The sequence below is a fragment of the Festucalex cinctus genome, chromosome 1, assembly GCF_051991245.1.
Source record: "Festucalex cinctus isolate MCC-2025b chromosome 1, RoL_Fcin_1.0, whole genome shotgun sequence".
Classification (NCBI taxonomy): Eukaryota; Metazoa; Chordata; class Actinopteri; order Syngnathiformes; family Syngnathidae; genus Festucalex; species Festucalex cinctus.
This window is the reverse complement of record NC_135411.1, coordinates 22848658-22869233: the sequence shown is the minus strand read 5'-3', so window position 1 is coordinate 22869233 and position 20576 is coordinate 22848658. Positions and strand designations below refer to the sequence as shown.

The following is a 20576-nucleotide window of genomic DNA, read 5'->3' as shown; positions in this document are numbered from 1 at the left end:
AGCCATTCCATTGAGAACAGAAGCACTCCGAGTCAGTGTTAAATTCAATTCAGAGGAAATTGTTTTATTGTTAAACTGTCAACTAGATTACGGCACCACAAGAACAAAAAGGTGGGGGTTTGGCTACCGCATTGGGAATATCATTTCACAAAAGTATTGAGTGCCAGGATGACACCACCCCAAAAGAAGTCACCGCTTTTAATAAAATAAGCACAGCCACCAAGCGTTAACACAAAAATCATATGGGTGGGACGGGGGCAAAACTATTAGTTTTATACTGGCATTACCGTACCATAATGGAACCATTTGAAAAGCATTGAAAGGGGCATATGGAATCCATTTTAGAAACATTTTGTAAGCAATTCATCTCATTATTCAATTCAAGCACAAGTGGAATCAGAAGTTGCTACCTCACCAAACTTGATATCTATTTTTTTGTTAGATGTCCGACTGGCCAAGGTTTACTTTTGGAGGAAGAGGCCCCGCCTCCTCGCCATCTTCTCCTTGTCCTTTGGAGGTGATGACGAGCAGGGAGGACGCCGGGTATGGAATGAGCTTCTGCTCCGCAAAGAAATCCCTGTCACCGTAGATGCTCAATTTCTGAAAAATAAATTGTTCAATTGTTAAGTGTTGATTGCATCTTGACCAGCTTGTCTGTGAAATTCAAGTTTGTGGTTGGTAGTGGAAAGTGTCATTATAGTGAGAAAAAGATCACACAGTAAATGACGCGAAGGAGGCACACCATGCAAAAACAAAACGCTGACCTTCAACTTAATCACCATGCATGAGTCAGCATTGCTCACGGCACCTTTCTTAGTTGTATATAATGGTCAGGTAATAAAATCCACGATAATCTATGATAAAACTAATCAAGACATAAACTGATGTTTTTTCAATGATAATAGTTTCTTTTTGTACCATTCTTTGCCTGAAGACTTCCGTAAATTTCCCCACCACTCTTGAGGCGCTCCCCCTAGCGGCCTGCCAAGTAATTGCTCAATATGTAATGAACAATGGAGACGTATTAGCGGCTGTATATTAACTACAAATAACGATATTTGGAGTAGGCATAAGATAATCGATCGGGAGACAAAAGTTTCACGATTTATAGCGATAGAAATATCATCACACTCCTAGTCACTGATGTACTGTTTGACAGTCACACAATTACTAAATGTAGTAATTTCTTCCCCCCAACGGATGGCATTTCAAATCAGTTCAACTGAAAAAATGTATTTGAAATACCAGTAAATTACATAACGAGCATGGTCAAGGTACCACTGTATATTATGTGCCATTACTCAGGTATAACTGAGGGGTTGTGGAGTGTTTACTGGTTAGTGGGTAACAATCCCCATAGGTCTCACACCAACTGACCTCAGCTGGCACATACTGGTCCACGGCGGTTGCCACGGTGGCACAGCAGATCCAGATGAGAACCAGCACGGACAGTACTAGAGTGATGGTGAGAATCCAGCCTGGCAGCCAAGGGTTCCTGAGGAGCAAATGTTTCAATTTGCTAAGTGTACATTCAGGCCATATAAATAATACTTTTTCTTCCAATAAATGTTGTGTTTTAATATATTTTGTTCCCGTTTCTTCTTATAGGAAGCGTATGATTTTATTTTGCTTCCAAATACAATTAACTGCTTCCTTCAGAGGGATGGAGATAAAAAGTGATTAAGATCGTTCCATTTTTTCCTAACAAATGTATCAAAAGTTATATCTTTCAATAGCGAAGGAATAACGCGCCAGGTTGGAGGTGGTATCAGATTTGAATCCATTTTTAGGCAAATAAAAATGGCTTTTGTTCGTAAATCAAATGCTCATCTCTGTCTTGGACTATGTACAGGAGAATAACAAATATGCAAGTTGAATTACATTGAGGAGTTTCATTTTAACATAAGCAATGCTTTGCCATCATCTTGCATAGGCAATTTACTTACAGTAATTTAATTCAAGTGTGACACTATGTGCAATTATTCAACACATTATGGTTTCCTTTGTATTCAAGTGTGCTACTAAACCTTGAGAGGCAACTGAAGAAGTTGTAATCATCGTAGCTGCGATCGGCGCTCATGTCGCGGTCCCGCTCTTGGATGAGCGCACGCTGGTAGTCTTTGTAAATGGGGCTGTTCACATCAGAGACTTGAAAGGAATCCAAAACAAAAAACGCACACACATGAAAGTCTGTCTTATTTTATTTCTAGTAAATATGGACTTACATGTCTTCTGTAAGTCCTGGCTGTCATCGTCTTTCTCTGTTTCAAACTGAGAAAAAAACAAAACAAATTCAATTAGGATTTAGTTTGGCAAGCAGAACACTCATGCCCACATTATCACTATTTACATGTTATTTTGTTGCAGGCTTTTTTCCATTATTGCATCACACACCTGGAAAACGACGACTTTGCCGTCGTCGGCCTGGAGATAAAAGGTCCATGCGGACGTGATGAAGCTGTGCGCCTGACTCATCATGTCCTCCCAGAAGCCTCGCACAAACATCAGTGGGTACAGAAGGTGAATCCTTGGCACCATTGCTTCAAGCTATATGCAACATGTATGAAGAGTATGAGACAGCACAGCCCTCGAACTCACCTCCCAAAAATGTTGGGAAACCAATTCTTTTGGTGAACTGTGGTCCACAAAGAAGCTCCACTGTAGATAAGTGGGATGTTTATGTACCTTTAAACCCTCAGACTCCAAACATCTGATTATTTTTGTTTTATGAGATTATCTATTATCCTGTAGTTTTAGGCATGTTAAGTGTGATTTTTTCCCCCAATAATTCATTCAGAAATGGGTCGGGCCAACAATCTTAACTATTGAACATGTTCAACATTTACAACCAAAAATCTACATCTGCATGCGCAAAGCTGACAACACCCGAGTCAAAACTACTCAATGGTTATGCAAATCGGAATGTAGCTAATCAAGAAGTAAACTGACTGGTGAACAAGGAAGGAGGCGTACATAAAAACAAATATGCCCTACCCATGTTTATAGGATTACAACACTAGTAGGGCTCAATCCCCAATATTTGTTGATCGTTTTAACTATCACTGTATTATTTGCACAGTTCTGTTGATCAGTACTACTCTATTATTGCAACTGTATACAACTTGACTCTGAACTTTGTGCACTTGTGTATATGGTCAAAATGTACATTTTGGTAACAGTAGTGCCTCTTAATTTCTATGGCAGTAAGAGTGACTAACTATATAAATATTGTATGTGTTTTAACATCAATGTCCAATAAACATAATAATACTGATTCCATAATTCCACAGATACATTGTGCACCTGTTCATTGCGTTGTTCGGCAAAGGGAAGCTGGTTGTGGCAGCCCAGATTGCACGCATACTGCTCGTTAACCTGGGTGTAGGCTTCGTGACATGCTGTAAGATTGTTTACAAAGGATCAAGGGACAGATAACAAAAGAAATGTCAACAAAATTGTAAAACAAAGCCCTGTGACACGGCAGTAAAAGTCGGCCATTTTATCTTACTTGACTGACAGTCGGCTGTGGTGCGATTCAAGTCTTTACTATCACGAACAAACTGGCAAATAGAGAACAATCGGCAGCCTCGCTGACAAGCGTAGAGTTCCTCTTCCTACAAACACACACACACACACCAACAACAACAACAACAACAAAACACTTTAAAGATCCATTATACACGCGCCACCAACACCAAGACATTGACAACATGTCATAAAACAAACAGTATATAAAACTACTAAGCTAAAGCTAGCCAACTTTTTAGCTACAACTCACCCGCGGGTACGTGTGTAAAGTATACGTCATTTCACAAGAGCGATGGCAAGACACCGTGCTTCCCAAAACGCTGTCGAACACATCCGATGATGCCGCCACCAAAGTCCCCAAGAGTCCCAAAAAACACACGAACCCGGACGCAGTCCCCATTTTGTGTGCGCAAAACAAAATCCAAGCAAAACAAACAACACTCTCGCTTCCTCTTCTTCCTTAATCTGATCAAGTTGTCGCGAGAACTTGTGCGCGTCACCCTCCCGAGACAGAGGAAATATTTGATGCGTTTATAGATTCGGGAATTCTGATTTATCTCCACGTTTCGTGACCGGACACAATATTTTGGGTACTAAATAATATTAATAATAATAACAATAAAAAATAGCTACAATTATTACAGTAATTAGCTCTGAAAACATGCGTCATCCTTTTTTCTTGCGACAAGACGTTTCGCCACATGTGAAATAATCATTATGTATTTGTAATATTGTATTGAAATGTATTAAAACCACAAAGCTGAAAAATATACTGTATATCGGTGTGAGTATTAGATGTGCTCGCCGCTCGGCCTGTTCGTGGTCCTTCGATGTCGGCATCACGGAAAGACGAGCAACTCGCTTTTCTACTCTCGTGAATTTTCAAATTTCCGAAAGCTTCTAAATGCAACATAGGCAACCTGCACTGCTAGCTACGGCTAGCTTTAGCAATCGATGTTGTGGTTCTGCTTTCCTTAAAATAACCGCACGTGAACATTTTCTCAAGCTATCTCTTAAGATGGACAAATTTGTGGTGCGGCCAATTAAGGGAGAGACGCCTAAAATGTCGAGGAGGACCGAGAAGACTTACAAACAAACCACAATAGAATCCTTACGAGTGAGTGTGTGACGCGGGGGGAGAGGGGGATGCTTTCCTTAAATGCAACACAAATATGAGCAGCCTAATGAAACTTTTTCTCCAGAGGGTGGTCGTCATTGAGGATATATTGCGCTATAAATCGATACTGGAGCTCCCAGGACAGAGCAGGGACAACATGCTGAGTGCTCTGACCGACCTGAGCAAAAAGATGCCCTCCAAGGAGGTGCTGAAGTCCACTAAAATAGGTAATATTATGTTAAAAAAAATGCTGACTGACCGGTGAAGAAATAGAGGGTTCCATAAACTTCCATTAACATAAAACACACAATTTTCCTTGTTTTCTGTAAATAATGAACTCAACACTTTTTGAAGGCAAAGAAAGGGCCAATGGCCAAGTCACTGGCATTCGGTAATTCCTCTCCATTCATGAAGGAATCTCTATAATTTCCTCCCTACATCTTGCCAGCATCTATTGTTAAAAGGCAAGGTATTGAGTTGCTTTTTATGGAAAACAATTAAGGAATTCAGTCTCCACATACATTACATGCTGTAAAAAGCAGATAAACACTTAAACTGCATTAAAAAAAAAATCTTGAGCTTCTTTTTATGGTAGGCTTGTTTGTATGTGTAGCTGCCTTCACATTTGTCGCCAGCAACTAAAAAAAGTAATTAGCTTGTGATCAGGTATTGAACAATATTGCATTTCCCTGCCTTCAAAAAGTTCTGAGCTGCATTTTACTGAAGATGACAAGGAAAGATTCTGTCATCCACTTCAGTTGTCTTCCATAATAGCAGGACAAGATATTTAATGTGAGCACTGGTCTTAAAAATAAGTCTTGACTTTTTGGGTTGGGGGGCCTTGGGGTGTAGCTGAAACACAACTCATCTTATCCTTGTCTTCCTCAGGTCACACCGTCAACAAAGTGCGAAAGCACCCGGAACCCGAGGTGAGCTTGGCAGCCACCAAGGTGTACACAGCCTGGAGGACGTTTGTGGAGGAGAATTCCAATAAGCCGTCCATCGAAGTGCGCTCGGACAAGCAATCGGAAAGCCTCAGGAGCAACGCCAGGAGATTGCTGGCCGAAGCCCTGGAGCTCAAGGTGAGGGCTCTAACAGCTGTGGTCAGGCTACATCGACCTGCAAGAAAACTCTGGTGGAATATTATCTGCGCAAAATATATGCTCAATGACGACTGGTATCTCAAAAGAAGTCAAGTCACTTGTTTCTCAAAGCACCATAATTTCACAATTTATATCTAGTAGCGCTATTGCAAATAAAAAGGTGATGTGTAAAACTCGTCAACATAGCGTCATGGCTCTGAAGCGACCAATTTTACGGTATCTTTTCCTTTTACCCCACCAGGTACAACAACACTGTTAACTTTGCATTTGTTCATATTTTCTTGTGTTTCCACTCATGACTGCCAGGAGGACTGCGGCCTAGTGGACAACACGGAAAGGGAGGTCTTCCACCAGAGCGGCCGGCTGGTCAGCAGCTCGTACCGGAGGACGGTGCGAACGCTGGTGTTCGCCTTCAGACGTCAGCCTGAGCTCAGATGTCAGCTGAAGCGGGACCATGCGTCTGTTGCCCAGCTGGTGTCCAAGTATAAGAGATAAGCTTCTAACAGTTGAGCTTCTTTTTATGAACCTCATGTTTTTATATTATTGAATGTAAATATGCAATTTTGTCAGTGATGATGATGATGTCTTTTTTAAATTATTGATTATTGATTGTACTTTGTTTTCATACTGTATTGAAAATGTGAATTAAAACAGAACTTTCACACAATTGGAGGATGCCCAGTCGTATATATATTATGATGGTCTTTCAACAGGGTGCGTTTTGATTGTTTTGTTTAACATTCAAATAGTTGTAACTAGGATTAATGGCAAATAATCCAAGTCAAGAAAGAAAAAGAGAGACAGAGAAAGGAAGGAAAGCGGAAAAGTAGGTTTAAGCGAGGATGCTTGAATAGAAAAGTATGATGGAATGAATGAGGTCAGGTAGGAGAAGCAGGTCTAAGTGAAGGAAGGAAAATTTGACAGTAAAACAACAGGAAAGAAGCCACAAAAGAGGTCAGAAAGGAAAGGAAGGAGGGATTTTAGGAACAAAACAAATGAGGCATCAAAGTAGACTTGAGCAAAGGATAATAGTGAGGATGCAAGAATAAAAAAAGTGTACTTTTTTTTGGCTCATCCGGTAAATGAAATATTTTCCTGCGGAAAAGCGGAATTAAAAAAAAAAACTTGCTCCCCTTTTCTCGATTCAAAAGTAGATGAAATATGTCATGCATGAGAAGGGAGTGGGAGCACTTGAAACAATTAATAAGCATTTTGTAGTGCTTTTAGACATGTCAATTAAGACAAAAAATGGTTTTAATCAAAGAAACTTTAAATCACTTTGTATGAGAAGTTGGGAGGCAGCAGACAATTAATTGTTTGTCTCCACCCCTGCCTGTTGGTGTATATGGTGAAAAATTAGATGTCTAACCATGTACATTTAGTTTAAAGATTAATCACACTATTAATTTTGACTGCGGATGTAGCTGATAGAGGATGGGTACGTTAAAGGTAGCACAGGTTGTGTTTGAGCAATAAACATAATTTAATAAATGTCTGCGTATGACATTCAGGATATTTGTTCATGTCAAACTATTGGGGTCATTTTTTTTTCCATTTTAATTAACGCAAGTAATTAACAGATTAAAAAAAAAAAAGTGGAGGATGAGCATATGCAGTGGATCAAAAAATGTTGAACACATCCTCATAACATGAAATGTATATAAATTAACACAAAACATGCTCTTTAAATTTGGCGGTCAAAAAATGTTGATTAAGATAACCTTTTTAATTAAGCGATTAATCAACATTCTAAGATGTTTACCTGATTAAAAAATGTAATCATTTGACAGCTCTTTAAAAGGTACATTTGTTGTTATAGTTCTTACATTAAAACCCATTGGACAGTGTTGATAATGTTGTGACCAATGAACGTAGGCGGCTAAAGCAAGACGAGCCAGATGATGGCGATCACCATGAGGATGACGGCCAGGACGCAGATGCTGATGAAGACGATATCGCTGAGGTCGTGGGGCTCGGCGTCGGTGAGCCCCGCCTCGCCCCCACCGCCGGCGGCGTCGCCCCGCAAGGCCTCCCGCTCAAGCAGGCGCTCCTCGGCCGAGACGATGGACGCCGAGGCCACCTTGCGCATGGCGTCGCACTGCACCTTGTACTCCTGCACGTTGCGCCGCTCGCCGTCGGAGAAGTCGATGTAGAGCTTGTTGACCAGCATGGTGACGTTGCGGTGCTTCTGGCTGGCCGTGCCGCAGTTGACGAACTGGGCGAGGATCTTGTAGGAGGTGGCCGTCAGCTGGGCGGTGCACGTGGGGTTGCCTAGGTAGATGCGCTCGCGGTCCAACTGGGGTAGTGACTGCTGGGGTATGAGGATGGTGAACTCTGACCTGGTGCAGCTCACGTTCACCGGCACCACTACAGAAAGGCAAGGAACTTTGGTAACAAACATGACACAAAAACAGACACTGCACGTCTCACTCCAATTCCACCATGTAACTACGTTTATGAAGTTACAAATTTATATATTTCTTGAGTTTTACAAGTTTGAAAATATTTTTGTGGCAAGGGACTATCAGCCACCAGTCTCAAAAAAAAAAAAAGTTATCGGACATCCCTACGATTTTATACATGAGGGTGAGTCCAAAATTATCCGCACATTTTGTTTTGGTGCAGTTTTTCAGGGGCGCGCCGACTACTGTGTCACACGGTCAAGATCAGCTGTTCTACTTGTTCGATTGATTGTTACATGTGTTGTTTTCAGTTGCTAAAATGGCCACTCCTCTAGTACTATGCACCAGTAAAGAACAATGCAAAGTGATCGCATTTTTAAGGACATAAGGTGTAAGGCTGAAATTCACCGGAAGCTTTTAGCACAAAATGGAAAGTATACCAAAAAGTATAGTGCATTTTAAAAGTGAATAGCCGATAGTGGTGTACCATCGATGAATTAGCATGATTTTCGAGTTCCGGCTACCATTTTCTTTGTGCATTAGAGATGCTTTACTGTATTGTATTGTGTTGTTTTCTGGAGCAAATTAACAACTGGATGAACCAAAATTTCCTTCAGCTAAACGAAAACAAAACGGAGCTCATTGTTTTCAGCAATAAAGAAAAGAGGATTGCTGTTAAAAAAACAGTTTGAGTCACTGTCTTTAGAAACTAAAGACCAAGTTTGAAATCTTGGGGTACTAATAGTCTCATTTAAAAACTACTTTGAGATCATTTTAAAGGTGAAGTAACCATATTTGTTCACCGACCATTTAAACTTTACCTCCGAGATAAGAAGCGGTGAAGCCTCTGTGAGCCTCATCCCTGTCCGTGCTCAGTACCACCAGCATCTTGTTGCCGCGGGAGACAAGCGACGGCGGCCTCTCGGCGCCACACCAGCGTCCCAGCATGGCGTCTGCCGCCTGCTCGTCACCGTCGTACACGGCCACCCAGTCGTAGTCGCACGCATCCGTCAAACTATTGCGGCCTTCCAGGTCCATGACTGGGAAGAAGAGCTTGATGCGGTAGCCGGCTGCTAACGAGATGCTCCAGTGGCAGTTGATGTTGTTGGGATAGATCTGCGGGAAGTTGGGACTGCTGAAGTTGCCGCATACGTCCGACAGCACCTGCTGGCATTCACCTGGTGGTGGAGAAGTTGTACAAACATACAATCGTTTTCAGATGATTGGGACAAGACATTGAGAAAAGGTAGAAATGCATGGAAGAGGATTAAGGGCAAGCGAAAGGAAAAAAAAGTTTGGTAGGATTCTGACTTTATTCTCAGAAGTCAGAATTTGCAGACTTTAAGTCAGAATTCTGTGATTAAAGTCAGAATTCTCACTTTAATTAAAGTCAGAATTTAATAAAGTGGGAATTCTGAGAATAAAGTCACATTTCTCACTTGAAAGTCAGAATTATGTGATTAAAGTCAGAATTAAATATAGTAGGAATTCTGAGATTAAAGTCAGAATTCTCACTTTAAAAGTCAGAATTGAATTCAGTGAGAATTCTGAGATCAAATATACAATTCTCACTTTAAAGTCAGAATTATGTGATTCAAGCCAGAATTCTCACTTTAAATTCAGAATTGAATAAAATGAGAATTCTGAGATTAAAGACACAGTTCTCACTTTAAAGTCAGAATTATGTGATTCAAGCCAGAATTCTCACTTTAAAATCAGAATTGAATAAAATGAGAATTCTGAGATTAATGTCACAATTCTCACTTTAAAATCAGAATTGAATAAAATGAGAATTCTGAGATTAAAGTCACAATTCTCACTTTAAAGTCAGAATTGAATGAAGTGAGAATTCTGAGATTAAAGACACAATTCTCACTTTAAAATCAGAATTGAATAAAATGAGAATTCTGAGATTAAAGACACAATTCTCACTTTAAAATCAGAATTGAATAAAATGAGAATTCTGAGATTTAAGTCACAATTCTCACTTTAACGTCCGAATTTTGTGATTCAAGTCAGAATTCTCACTTCAACGTCCGAATTTTGTGATTCAAGTCAGAATTCTCACTTTAAAGTCTGAATTCTGACTTTAAAGTGAGCATTCCAAACCTTTTTTTCCCCACTTCCCTGGCCCTAATCCTCTTCCATAGAAATGTTTAATTTTGTCTTCACAAAATTTGCTGTCACTAACTTTTTTATTGTTCTTTATTTGAAACTACACATTGATAAAAAGAAGGTAAGCATGACTATGTCCTTGGCCTGGAATGGAGTTAATCTATTGTATTTGCGATGCTATGTCTTCACTCACTGGTCATGAAATGCATGTGAAAACATTTTACAGTCAGCCCGATGGACCCTTTGCAGCCCTAGTGGCCTAATGGATAAGGCACTGGCCTCCTAAGCCAGGGATTGTGGGTTCAAGTCCCACCTGGGGTGCATGCATTTTAGGAGATTGACAAGATCAGATACCTGAGTAGTAATAGGCCTTGAATCCCCGTCCTCCGATGTTGAAGTCAGACTTGAAGACAAGAAGCAGCTGGCTGGATGTGGTAACAGTGGTGGGGGGCGTGTTGACCCCGCAGTACGTGCCCAGGTGGCGGTGCGCCACGGTGGGTCCGTCGAAAAGAGCCACATAATCGAAGTGGCAGCCCTCGTTGTTTTCCATCTGGAAGTCCAGGAAGAGAAGCGTGACGGCGCTGCTGTTGGATACGTGGATGAGCCACTTGCAGTCAGCTTCGTTGCTGTACTCGGCGGGGTAACCTGGGCTGGAGATGACGCCCGATAGGCCCGTCAGCACCCCGCCGCACATGTCTACACACAAAAAATAGCAACAAGTCAAAGTACACCTGCACAATGTAATGACATCCATTTTCTTTCCGTCTCCGTGCATTTCATATGTGCGTCCATCCATCTTTAGCCATCAATCTTGTCTATTTTCCTTTTAACTTCAACACCCTTGGATGGTTTGTACAAATCCAGAGAGATAGTGAGTATACGGTTGAAGGGTGATGTTTATGAAGATGCCAGGAAAGAGAGGAAGAAAAGGTTGATGGATGTCGTGAGGGAAGACATGAGGGTATAGTTGGCGTTCGAGTTAAGGATGCAGAAGATAGACTTTGATGGAAAAAGATGAGATGTTGTGGGAACCTCTAACGAGACAAGCTGAAAGGAAAAGAAGACCCTGACGTAAAGAGTTTATAAAATAATCAGTACCAATTACAGTAAAGGGTAAGTCAACTCTCCAAAAAAAATCTTGACATTATGTTCTATGCAGCCCAAGTAGTCTAAATATTGGTTATTATTCGGTTAGTGTAATATGAGTTAAGCAGTTTTTATCAATACAGGAGGCAGACTTTTTTTTTTCACACTCACACAAAATACACACACACAAACAATCATGGTCTCCCAGGTGGGGAAGCAAACCCACGACACCCACACCAAAGGCAAGTGACGGTTACCACTCCGCCACCCAGATCCCAAAGGCGGCCATTTTGCCATTTGCTGTCAAGTGAAAATGACATCACATTTGCTCAGGTCTCAGGCAACAACCAATCTGAGCTTTGATTGGTCAGTGCCAACTGTGATGTCATCTTCAGTCGACAGCAAGTGGCAAAATGGCCACCCCCTGAGATGGATAAAAACGACTGGATTTTGCTTCTAACTCATATTCCACAAATGTAATATTAATCTTTAGACTAGTGCGCTCACATATAACATATTATTGTCAAGAAATGTTTAAGGTTGACTTCCTCTTTAAAAATATCACTGACATACCTTTCCTGTAGCCCAAGTTGAAGCCCCTGTGCGCCACGTGACGGTCCGAGCGGAAGATGACCGACATGACGTTCCAGGATGAGGTGAAGGCCGGCGGGGGGGCATCGCCACAGAAGGTACCCAGCAAATTGCCCTCGTCGCCGGCCACACCGTTATAGATCTTGACGTGGTCGTAGGCGCAGCTGGCGTGGTACTCCAGCTCAAAGTGGTGGAAGGTGAGCAGCACCGAGGAACCTTCCGGCACCACGATGAGCCAGGAGCAGTGGATGTTGTACGGGTAAAGGTCCGGGAAGTTGGGACTGGACAGGTTGCCGGAAGGCGCGGAGAGAATGCCACCACATTTTATGCCTTAAAATAAGTAAACTGCTTCATTACAAAGCATAACTGCATTTAACCCTTTTCTTGCAATTTGGCATCAAAATCCTAAACTGACAAAGGTGCAACTTTGTAGAGCTATGATAACTAACTCACCTTTTTGATCCGCTTCTGTGTCGACGACCAGCAGGAAATAAACAAGTGGAGCAACTGAAAGCTTCATCTTGCTGATGCAGACTTTTTGTCTAATTTAAAGTCAACATTGGTATAAAAAAACACGGCAGCAGAAGCAGCGGCATGATGACCAAGACGTACACAGGCCAGAGGCCTTAGCTGTTGATGGGTTGCGCAGCTCCTAAAAAATTCATCCCCAACCTGAAACCCACCTGAGGCTACTGTCACTAAATTTTAATGATGGGGGGTGGTTTGTTGGGATAGTGTACATTTTTAATAACCTCCACTGAAGAGAAAGACAACAACACAGAACACATGTCGCCCACAAGGAATGTACGAGGTAGGGGACAGGAAAGGTAACTCCCTAAACAATTACTGTGCAGCTCAGCCTTTTGCTAGCGGCCATCATTGCTAGCATATACTTGTTGGCAGTATGTCAGATGATGCAGCCAAAGCAATAACAAATGCCATTAGTGTTTTTATAGCATAATCATTCGGACTATTTCTTGTCTCCCTGAAAATAGCATGTTTCAAGAAGCCTGGCACACACAACTGAGTGATGGTATGGCTCAGTCCATACTGCTTAGCCAATAGTGAGTTCGGCTTTCGTCACTATGATGACTGGGGGCGAAGCGCTGGCCGTAGAAATTGAGCGGCTTCTACTTGTGAGAGCAGAATCCAGAGTGTGGAGAAAAAAAGTGCCTCTAAAAAAAGAGCATTTTCCACTCGAGGAGGCAGCACTTCATACACATCGCTAAATTGATCTGAAAATTAAATTATGTATTTATTACAGGGTTGTCCAAACTTTTTTTTTTTTAAATGGTCGCATACGGAAAATTCTGTAGAGTAGTGCAAAGTTTTTTATTTTATTTATTTTTTTAACTTTAGCAATTATACATTGTTTATATAATGTAGTTATTTTTGTATTTTTGGAAAAAATTGCTACGTCTAGTCTTAATGTTATAGGTGATAAAGTTTTTTTTTTTTTGCTTGTTTTTTTTTTTTTTTTTGGGGTGGTCTGCAGCCCTGTACAACACTAGAATACACCCACCCCGCCAATGAGAAGCAGCTGAATCTCTTCTCCACATTCAAAAAAACAACAAGAAACAAAACAAGATCAATCTGTATAGTAAGCGAATCATACTTGAGGCCCAGTAATATTATATGTTCACAAATCGGACCTTGACATCAAACAGAAAGTGGAGGAAATCGTTTTTGTTTCTAAAACTGATTAACGTCCATCCATCCATTTTCTTGACCACTTATTCCTCACAAGGGTCGCGGGGAAAGCTGGAGCCTATCTCAGCTGGCTTTGGGCAGTAGTACACCCTGGACTGGTTGCCAGCCAATTGCAGTGAATTATCATTAATCTCCAAATGAAAAGAAATTCTGTTACAAATTTAGGTGTAATTTATTTGATGTCTTTGAATATAAATAAACGTTTCTTAGTAGGGGTAGTAGTAAAGTGATAGTTCCCATGACATGCCATGCTGCTTTTTCGCTTTTACAGCTACACTTCTAAAGCTACCCGCCTCCCTCTCTTTCTTTTTGATAGTGCTGGGGGACAAATCAAATGTTATTTCTAGTAAATGCTGCTAAAATATGGATGGTGTGCCACAAATGTCCCCCGGGCCATAGTTTGGACATCACTGATTTATTATTTATTTACTACAAATAATGTATCCGTCCATCTATTTTTGCCAGTGAAGTATTCTGACTCTCTATTGCTCTTCCACTAGATGGCAGAAGGAACCATTCACTTGTTGCCAGTCATACAATAGAACACTGTGTCAAACTAAAGAGGTCCATCTTCTAGGAAGTAATTTTTTGAGTAAATTGAGATGAAGTTGCTATTATTTCAGTATATATTTGGACCGTGTTTCTTTGCCTGTACCTGATAAAGGTTGGAAAACACTGTGTGTGTGTGCGGGGGTGTACGTGTGGGGGTGTGTGTGTGTGGCGCATTGGACACACCACCATATCCAAAGCAACCATGCAATGCTTATCAGATGCTAATGGACAACTAGTGCTAATCGCTGCATCCAATGAAACTCACTACAGCATTTCTTGCCTTTTTTTTCTTCTTTTTTTAAGATCTGACATGTTAGCTGAGGCGTCACACCTCTGGGTGATTTGGCTGTTTGTGCATGATATTGTTTTAATGGCTCCGAATCTTCCCCCAACCTTAGCTGATTATGTCACGGGGCAGAGAAGCTCACAGTGGGGGCGGGTATTATGTAATAGTGGGGTAGAAAACTTCACTTGCTTGCATTTCCCCCCCAGTAAGTGGCAGTGAACATGTTCTATGAAAAAGTCAATTTTTTGTTATATATCCCCTTTCAACACAGTCTCTGTAGAGTTAATAAAGGGTTTATGATGGTGAAAGTTTGGCTCCAGAACTCTATTTACATTATTTCCTATGGGGGAGGTACTTTCCCTGCAGCCCAATTCTCACTAAATGAATGCAGGGATTCTTAAAAAAAAAAAAAAAAAAAAAAAAAAAAAAACAGCACAAAAAACAGGTAATTCTCATCTTACTCTACTAGATGGCGCTGTTGCGTCATAATAACAAGATAGCAGGAGTAGTTTTTTTTTTCTTTCTAAAATCCACCATGCAGCAGCAGCTCCTAACAAGTCATGCCAAGCTCTAAGCTGAAATAAATAAGAATGTGATTAAAATCAGTGTTTTTTTTTAACACTCATAGTACTCATTGTAGTTTTTAAATCCATATTAATTGAAGTTGACCCCCGCCCCCATTTTTGTTGAAGCAATGTTGCACAGGTAGTACAGGTGATGCTAATTAGAGCCAATCAGCACCAGCCGTGGGCACTTACTTGTCACCTACTATAAAAGCTCAACCGCATAGTCCTCATTCAACTTTAACTGAAGTGATGGCTCCTGTTTGGCTTGTCGTGCTGGCACTTGCTGTTTTACTGGATCGAGGTGAGCAACAAGATTTTGTTATTTGTTTTTTTTCTATTCAGTGTGGTTTGTGGATGGAAATGAGTTTGTGTCTGCAGGCCTTTGTTTTCCACCTGGACCAGCTGAAGATGATGTAGGCCTTCAAAAGGGTGAGCTCTATGTAAGAATGTTAATTATGACGCAAGTGTTCGATGTTAACTTGTGTTTGTTGAAAATAGGTGTGACTCCTGATGTTTCACTCAAGGGGGCTTATGAACTTCTCAAGTATTTGGACTCTGCGTTGATGCAACAAGGTGAGAAAAGATGGTGTGACACATCACACCACTACAAAGTATAGTCCAAAAAAAAAAAATATATAGCCCGCCTTTATATCCTTGAAGTTCATTTTAATGCTTGGAACGTAAAGTGGTATCCTTTTGCCCAACAGACCCAGATCTACTACTCACTGAAGACATGGAAGTGGAACTTGATGCTGTGCTTAGCCTTGGGGAGGTTTTACACCTGAATGAAACCAAAGGGCTCCAAAATGAGTCAGGCAGTCATCACAATATGACTGACAACAGTGCAGGACACATGAGTAAGGGGGACCAGGCCAGCGGCAACATGACGGAGGACCAGGCCAGCGGCAACATGACGGAGGACCAGGCCAGCGGCAACATGACGGAGGACCAGGCCAGCGGCAACATGACGGAGGACCAGGCCAGCGGCAACATGACGGAGGACCAGGCCAGCGGCAACATGACGGAGGACCAGGCCAGCGGCAACATGACGGAGGACCAGGCCAGCGGCAACATGACGGAGGACCAGGCCAGCGGCAACATGACGGAGGACCAGGCCAGCGGCAACATGACGGAGGACCAGGCCAGCGGCAACATGACGGAGGACCAGGCCAGCGGCAACATGACGGAGGACCAGGCCAGCGGCAACATGACGGAGGACCAGGCCAGCGGCAACATGACGGAGGACCAGGCCAGCGGCAACATGACGGAGGACCAGGCCAGCGGCAACATGACGGAGGACCAGGCCAGCGGCAACATGACGGAGGACCAGGCCAGCGGCAACATGACCCATGACCAGGCCAGCGGCAACATGACCCATGACCAGGCCAGCGGCAACATGACCCATGACCAGGCCAGCGGCAACATGACCCATGACCAGGCCAGCGGCAACATGACCCATGACCAGGCCAGCGGCAACATGACCCATGACCAGGCCAGCGGCAACATGACCCATGACCAGGCCAGCGGCAACATGACCCATCTGGAAAATGACATGGGCGACTACCAGAATGATGATATGATGGGTTTCAAGAAAGATCGACTGGCTCGCGACGACGCTATGGCTAGTCTGGTGGTTGTCAATGTATGAAGTATCCCACAGCTCAAATGTTTCTGTTCTAATAAAATGTTTAATTCAATACTTGGATTTTTATTTTTATTTTTTATAAACGAGCAGGGTTCACAACTTAGGTTCTCTATGCATTGAAAATGTCTGGGCACATGAGAGGCTCCTTTTCCTTCCACCTGGTGTCTAAGAATTCTATAGAAAGCACTCGTAAGCCTGAGCCAGGGCCATCATAAGCTAACTGGTTGCTTGGGGCCCTGTGACCAAGGGACCCCAACAAAGTCCAGTTCAAGGCATCCCTTGATGTTCGACTTGGATAAATGTTTGACTCCACCCACATGGATTTCTTAAAATGGTTTAACCCGCCCCCACCCTGAACAAAAGTTGCAGGTTCAATGTGTTGTCTTATGATGTATAGTTTTGTTGAAACGTGGAGCATTGAAAATTACTTAACTTTCAGTCAGCTGGGGTGGAGCTAACTAAATTTTTGTTGAGGAGGCTGAAGTGTACTACATGTCTCCAGCATATGCATCGGCCTTCGTTTTCCCCATGTGCACTTGACCTAGCCCAGGACGCCTCGGAAACGAGCCGTAAGATACGCGTCTTTCCCCGCGTGTTTAAAACTGAGCCCTGTTTTGTGCACCTGCTCAATGGACTCTGGAAACAGAGCGCTGTTGTGAGTGGAAACAAGCAGTGTTGATGAACGGCTGCAGTTAGATAATCCTGACGTTAAAAACCACGGTTTATCATTAAACCGGTTAATTACTTCACCCCTAGCAAGCGTGTAGCATTGCAAGCTCCGCTGAATCAGACAATGAACATGGAATGTGAGCGTATTTCACCTTATTTGGTGGCATCAAATCAAAATGCTCCCACACTTGAGAATGCTTCCTGGATGGCTCCATCAGTCAAAAACGCCGAATATCAAACAAGCGTTGTGAGGACAAAACAAAAAACAAAACAAAATAATAAAAAAAAAAAAACATGACACCTGGCAACCCCGACGGTCCTTCGCATTCACATTCACAGTGCTTGAATCAAAACAACATGGAATACTTGAACATGTTTTGTGCGCGCTTGCGTAACACACAATATGTGTAGAACATGGACATGATGCAGTTTCAGCCAGTTTAACTGCACTTCAAATGAGTCTCTGCACCAAAGTTTCAAAGCTCCGCCTGTCAAACTAAAACAGTCAGCTGACTCGGCTGGATTGAAGCAGTGAAGTGGTTTGAACGTCAATGATACCAACTGAAGCAAGCTCCGACCCACTACTTCGCTACAAGCTGCCTATTGAGTTCGAAGCGTGCTTTGAGCTTCAGTGTTAGAGGCAGATCACTACCTTTAGGTATCTATAGTAGAAAGATGGAAGTAAGACATGTAAAATTTATCATCAAACCAGAGTCTGTCTTTATTAGGGGTACAGGAGAGCTGTAGCCTCTCCCAGTTGACTTTTGGCAAGCGCAGTGAGGTACACCCTGGACTGGTAGGCAGCCAATCACAGGGGACAAACAGTATAGATGCATTTTTTTGTCACGATTCACCTTGTACTTGTTTTTTCTTCAGAGGGCTGTTATGATTATGTAACATCCAAATAAATTTATGATTGCCTCATATTACATTTGCTGTACTCAAAACAACTAATGAATCTTTCATTTTGGAATCGGAGGCCAGTAAAAACTGTTGTTAAATATCTCATTTACTATACTATACTCATACTAAACTCATTTATACTCATTTACACCTTGAGTTTGACACCTAAGGATTGTCTCCCCCTTTAAAAAAAAAAAAAAAAGTTTAAAAAAAAATTCTGAATCCAACAATTCTTAAATTTAAAAATTTCTTAAAACACAAGAGTTTGTAATCTAAATATATAAAATAAAAACTCACGCACGCATGCACACACACCCCTGCACACCCCCACATGCGCGCACGCATGCACACACATCCTTGTACATATATCTTTGTGGGGACATCCATTGACATACTGCATTTCCTCGGCCCTAACTTTAACCATCACAAGTGATTGCCTAACCCTAACCCCAACCATAACCCAATTCAAACCTAAACTCTAAAACCAAGTCTTGACCCTCAAAAAAGAGGTATTGAGTTGTGAGGACCGGCCAAAATGTCCTCACTTCACAAAAAAAATGTCCTCATTCTGTTGGATAAATAAATATTTTGGTCCTCACAATGTTGTATGTACACGCACACACACATTCCTGGAAGTGCTGCCTTTGAATTTTAATTCCGTCCTCTATGAGAGAAAGAAAAGCTTGTCATTGTTCAAGGATTCGGATATGTGGCAGGGCAGCAGTTGAAATGTGTTGTGGAAAGATATGGGCAACTGTTCTGGGGGGTGGGGGGTGCAATTAAATCACCTCGAGTAATACTCCAGAAACAAATGGGCTTGAAATGACTGCAAAATGAACCAAAGGAGGTGGGGGCTTGAGTGATATACTCACATCACATGGCGCCTAATTGAATATTATTGAAGCATTGTACACACAAGTATTATAGGAAGCCTTACATCATCTGCGGGGTTCCCGATTTAACACCTTTTAAGACCACTACACAGTAAATTCTGTAATTTGGTCCCACTCTAAATAGCGTAAAATTTACTCTACAGAATTTACTGTGAACCAATGAAATTAATATTTAGCAGTGGTATTGCATCACAGAGTTTTAAAACATGTGGGACAGTAATTTTATATTAATTTTATTTTTATCATGAAAAATATATTTCTAATATTTTACAGTATGCAGCAGATTGACCCCCCATTATGTACAATATATATAAACGATAAACTCACAGTTCACAAAATAAGGTATAAACTAATCCTCTGCCCCAAAAACGCTTGCTAAAAATGACATCCATCCATCCATCCATCCATCCATCCATCCATCCATCCATCCATCCATCCATCTATCCATCCATCCATCCAATTGGCTGCTCGCCTTGTGATTAACACAAGTTCTGGGGTTTTGGGTTCAAATATTGCTTGTGGCCTTCCGTGGAGTTTTCATGTTCTCATCGTGCTTGCATGGGTTCTCTGTGTGTTCTCCAGCTTGCTTCCACTTGCGAACTACATTGATGGTAGATTCACTGAAGGCTCTAAATTGTCCAAGATTTACGAACAGAAGCAGAGCAAAGGACCTCAGGCAGTGGAAGGATTTAAAACAACGCTGAATTCACAACATTTCTGCTTGACAGGTATGTTTATCAACTGCTTTTACATATTCGAAAAAAATAAAACTTCAAAACAATAAATTTTGTGTTTTAGTAACACAAATAAGTCACGCTACCAATGTAACAGCTGTGGCATGTTTATAGTGCTAATGCTATCATAGTATTGCTAACATTGCTAGTTTGCTCAAACTGGACTGTGCAGTCTTTGACTATTTATCCCTACTACCCGCTTTCATAGTTGTATTACATTATAATAGCCAAATTTGAGCATAAAAATCAACTGAATGGCAGCGCAAATCTGTGTTTATGTACAACAGTGAAGAGAAATGGGAGGGGTTATTGACAATTCCGAACATTTCTGATATCTCCACAACACAACACAACACGATGCAAAATCTTCCTTTACACAGTGAAAACAAAAAATGGCGGATTTTGCCTGACTAGCATAGAAACCAAGCAGATTGTTATCAAAGTCAAATAATATTTCATCATGTTTTGAAATAAAAATAATCCTCAAAAATCAAATGACAACGATCCATAGTCCATTGCTTTTCATTGAGCGGAGACCGCCATTTTGATTGGTGATTGGTAAGCTCGGAACTCTCAATAGGCCTATGTGAAAATCATTCAAATCTTGCTGTGGTTTTTAAACACTTGTTTTTTAAATGAAATAATCTGCAAGACATTTATTTTTAAGGGTAATGTT

The 20576-nt window shown here is 41.6% G+C and overlaps 4 protein-coding genes and 1 non-coding gene across 5 annotated transcripts; 3 read left to right on the top strand and 2 right to left on the bottom strand.

Annotated features, from left to right (window-relative positions):
- Nucleotides 1-38: 38 nt before the first annotated feature.
- Nucleotides 39-4013, bottom strand: tmem59 (transmembrane protein 59). Its single transcript, XM_077523876.1, has 8 exons — nt 3779-4013; nt 3509-3614; nt 3304-3398; nt 2395-2547; nt 2226-2271; nt 2028-2148; nt 1378-1495; nt 39-600 (listed from the first exon to the last, which is right to left on the bottom strand). Exons 1-8 carry the CDS (start codon nt 3926-3928, stop codon nt 439-441), a joined length of 951 nt encoding a protein of 316 aa, XP_077380002.1. The 5' UTR covers nt 3929-4013; the 3' UTR covers nt 39-438.
- Nucleotides 4014-4351: 338 nt separating this feature from the next.
- Nucleotides 4352-6415, top strand: tceanc2 (transcription elongation factor A (SII) N-terminal and central domain containing 2). Its single transcript, XM_077523911.1, has 4 exons — nt 4352-4645; nt 4731-4872; nt 5534-5727; nt 6055-6415. Exons 1-4 carry the CDS (start codon nt 4433-4435, stop codon nt 6241-6243), a joined length of 738 nt encoding a protein of 245 aa, XP_077380037.1. The 5' UTR covers nt 4352-4432; the 3' UTR covers nt 6244-6415.
- A 585-nt stretch (nt 6416-7000) lies between these two features.
- Nucleotides 7001-13294, bottom strand: cdcp2 (CUB domain containing protein 2). Its single transcript, XM_077523781.1, has 5 exons — nt 12396-13294; nt 11925-12272; nt 10620-10961; nt 8972-9328; nt 7001-8115 (listed from the first exon to the last, which is right to left on the bottom strand). Exons 1-5 carry the CDS (start codon nt 12460-12462, stop codon nt 7628-7630), a joined length of 1602 nt encoding a protein of 533 aa, XP_077379907.1. The 5' UTR covers nt 12463-13294; the 3' UTR covers nt 7001-7627.
- On the top strand, nt 10514-10586 carry trnar-ccu (transfer RNA arginine (anticodon CCU)). The gene has a single exon. It is a non-coding gene; the product is annotated as a tRNA-Arg (tRNA).
- A 1934-nt stretch (nt 13295-15228) lies between the features above and the next one.
- On the top strand, nt 15229-16753 carry LOC144020347 (uncharacterized). Its single transcript, XM_077523729.1, has 4 exons — nt 15229-15357; nt 15435-15485; nt 15555-15629; nt 15764-16753. The coding sequence occupies exons 1-4, from the start codon at nt 15306-15308 to the stop codon at nt 16702-16704; spliced, it is 1119 nt and encodes a 372-aa protein (XP_077379855.1). The 5' UTR covers nt 15229-15305; the 3' UTR covers nt 16705-16753.
- The last annotated feature ends 3823 nt before the right edge of the window (nt 16754-20576 follow it).

What these genes read in the sequence shown, in the direction of transcription:
- tmem59 (XM_077523876.1), bottom strand. Translation starts at nt 3,928, where the DNA reads ATGGGGACTGCGTCCGGGTTCGTGTGTTTTTTGGGACTCTTGGGGACT. An exon ending in CTTTACACACGTACCCGCGG is followed by an intron (nt 3,615 to 3,778) that starts GTGAGTTGTAGC and finishes GTGTGTTTGTAG; the next exon opens with GAAGAGGAACTCTACGCTTG. An exon ending in ACCAGTATGTGCCAGCTGAG is followed by an intron (nt 601 to 1,377) that starts GTCAGTTGGTGT and finishes TTTATTTTTCAG; the next exon opens with AAATTGAGCATCTACGGTGA.
- tceanc2 (XM_077523911.1), top strand. Translation starts at nt 4,433, where the DNA reads ATGCAACATAGGCAACCTGCACTGCTAGCTACGGCTAGCTTTAGCAAT. An exon ending in CCACAATAGAATCCTTACGA is followed by an intron (nt 4,646 to 4,730) that starts GTGAGTGTGTGA and finishes CTTTTTCTCCAG; the next exon opens with AGGGTGGTCGTCATTGAGGA. An exon ending in GCTGAAGTCCACTAAAATAG is followed by an intron (nt 4,873 to 5,533) that starts GTAATATTATGT and finishes TGTCTTCCTCAG; the next exon opens with GTCACACCGTCAACAAAGTG.
- cdcp2 (XM_077523781.1), bottom strand. Translation starts at nt 12,462, where the DNA reads ATGAAGCTTTCAGTTGCTCCACTTGTTTATTTCCTGCTGGTCGTCGAC. An exon ending in CACAGAAGCGGATCAAAAAG is followed by an intron (nt 12,273 to 12,395) that starts GTGAGTTAGTTA and finishes ACTTATTTTAAG; the next exon opens with GCATAAAATGTGGTGGCATT. An exon ending in CACCGCTTCTTATCTCGGAG is followed by an intron (nt 8,116 to 8,971) that starts GTAAAGTTTAAA and finishes GCCTTTCTGTAG; the next exon opens with TGGTGCCGGTGAACGTGAGC.
- LOC144020347 (XM_077523729.1), top strand. Translation starts at nt 15,306, where the DNA reads ATGGCTCCTGTTTGGCTTGTCGTGCTGGCACTTGCTGTTTTACTGGAT. An exon ending in TGATGTAGGCCTTCAAAAGG is followed by an intron (nt 15,486 to 15,554) that starts GTGAGCTCTATG and finishes TGTTGAAAATAG; the next exon opens with GTGTGACTCCTGATGTTTCA. An exon ending in CTCTGCGTTGATGCAACAAG is followed by an intron (nt 15,630 to 15,763) that starts GTGAGAAAAGAT and finishes TTTGCCCAACAG; the next exon opens with ACCCAGATCTACTACTCACT.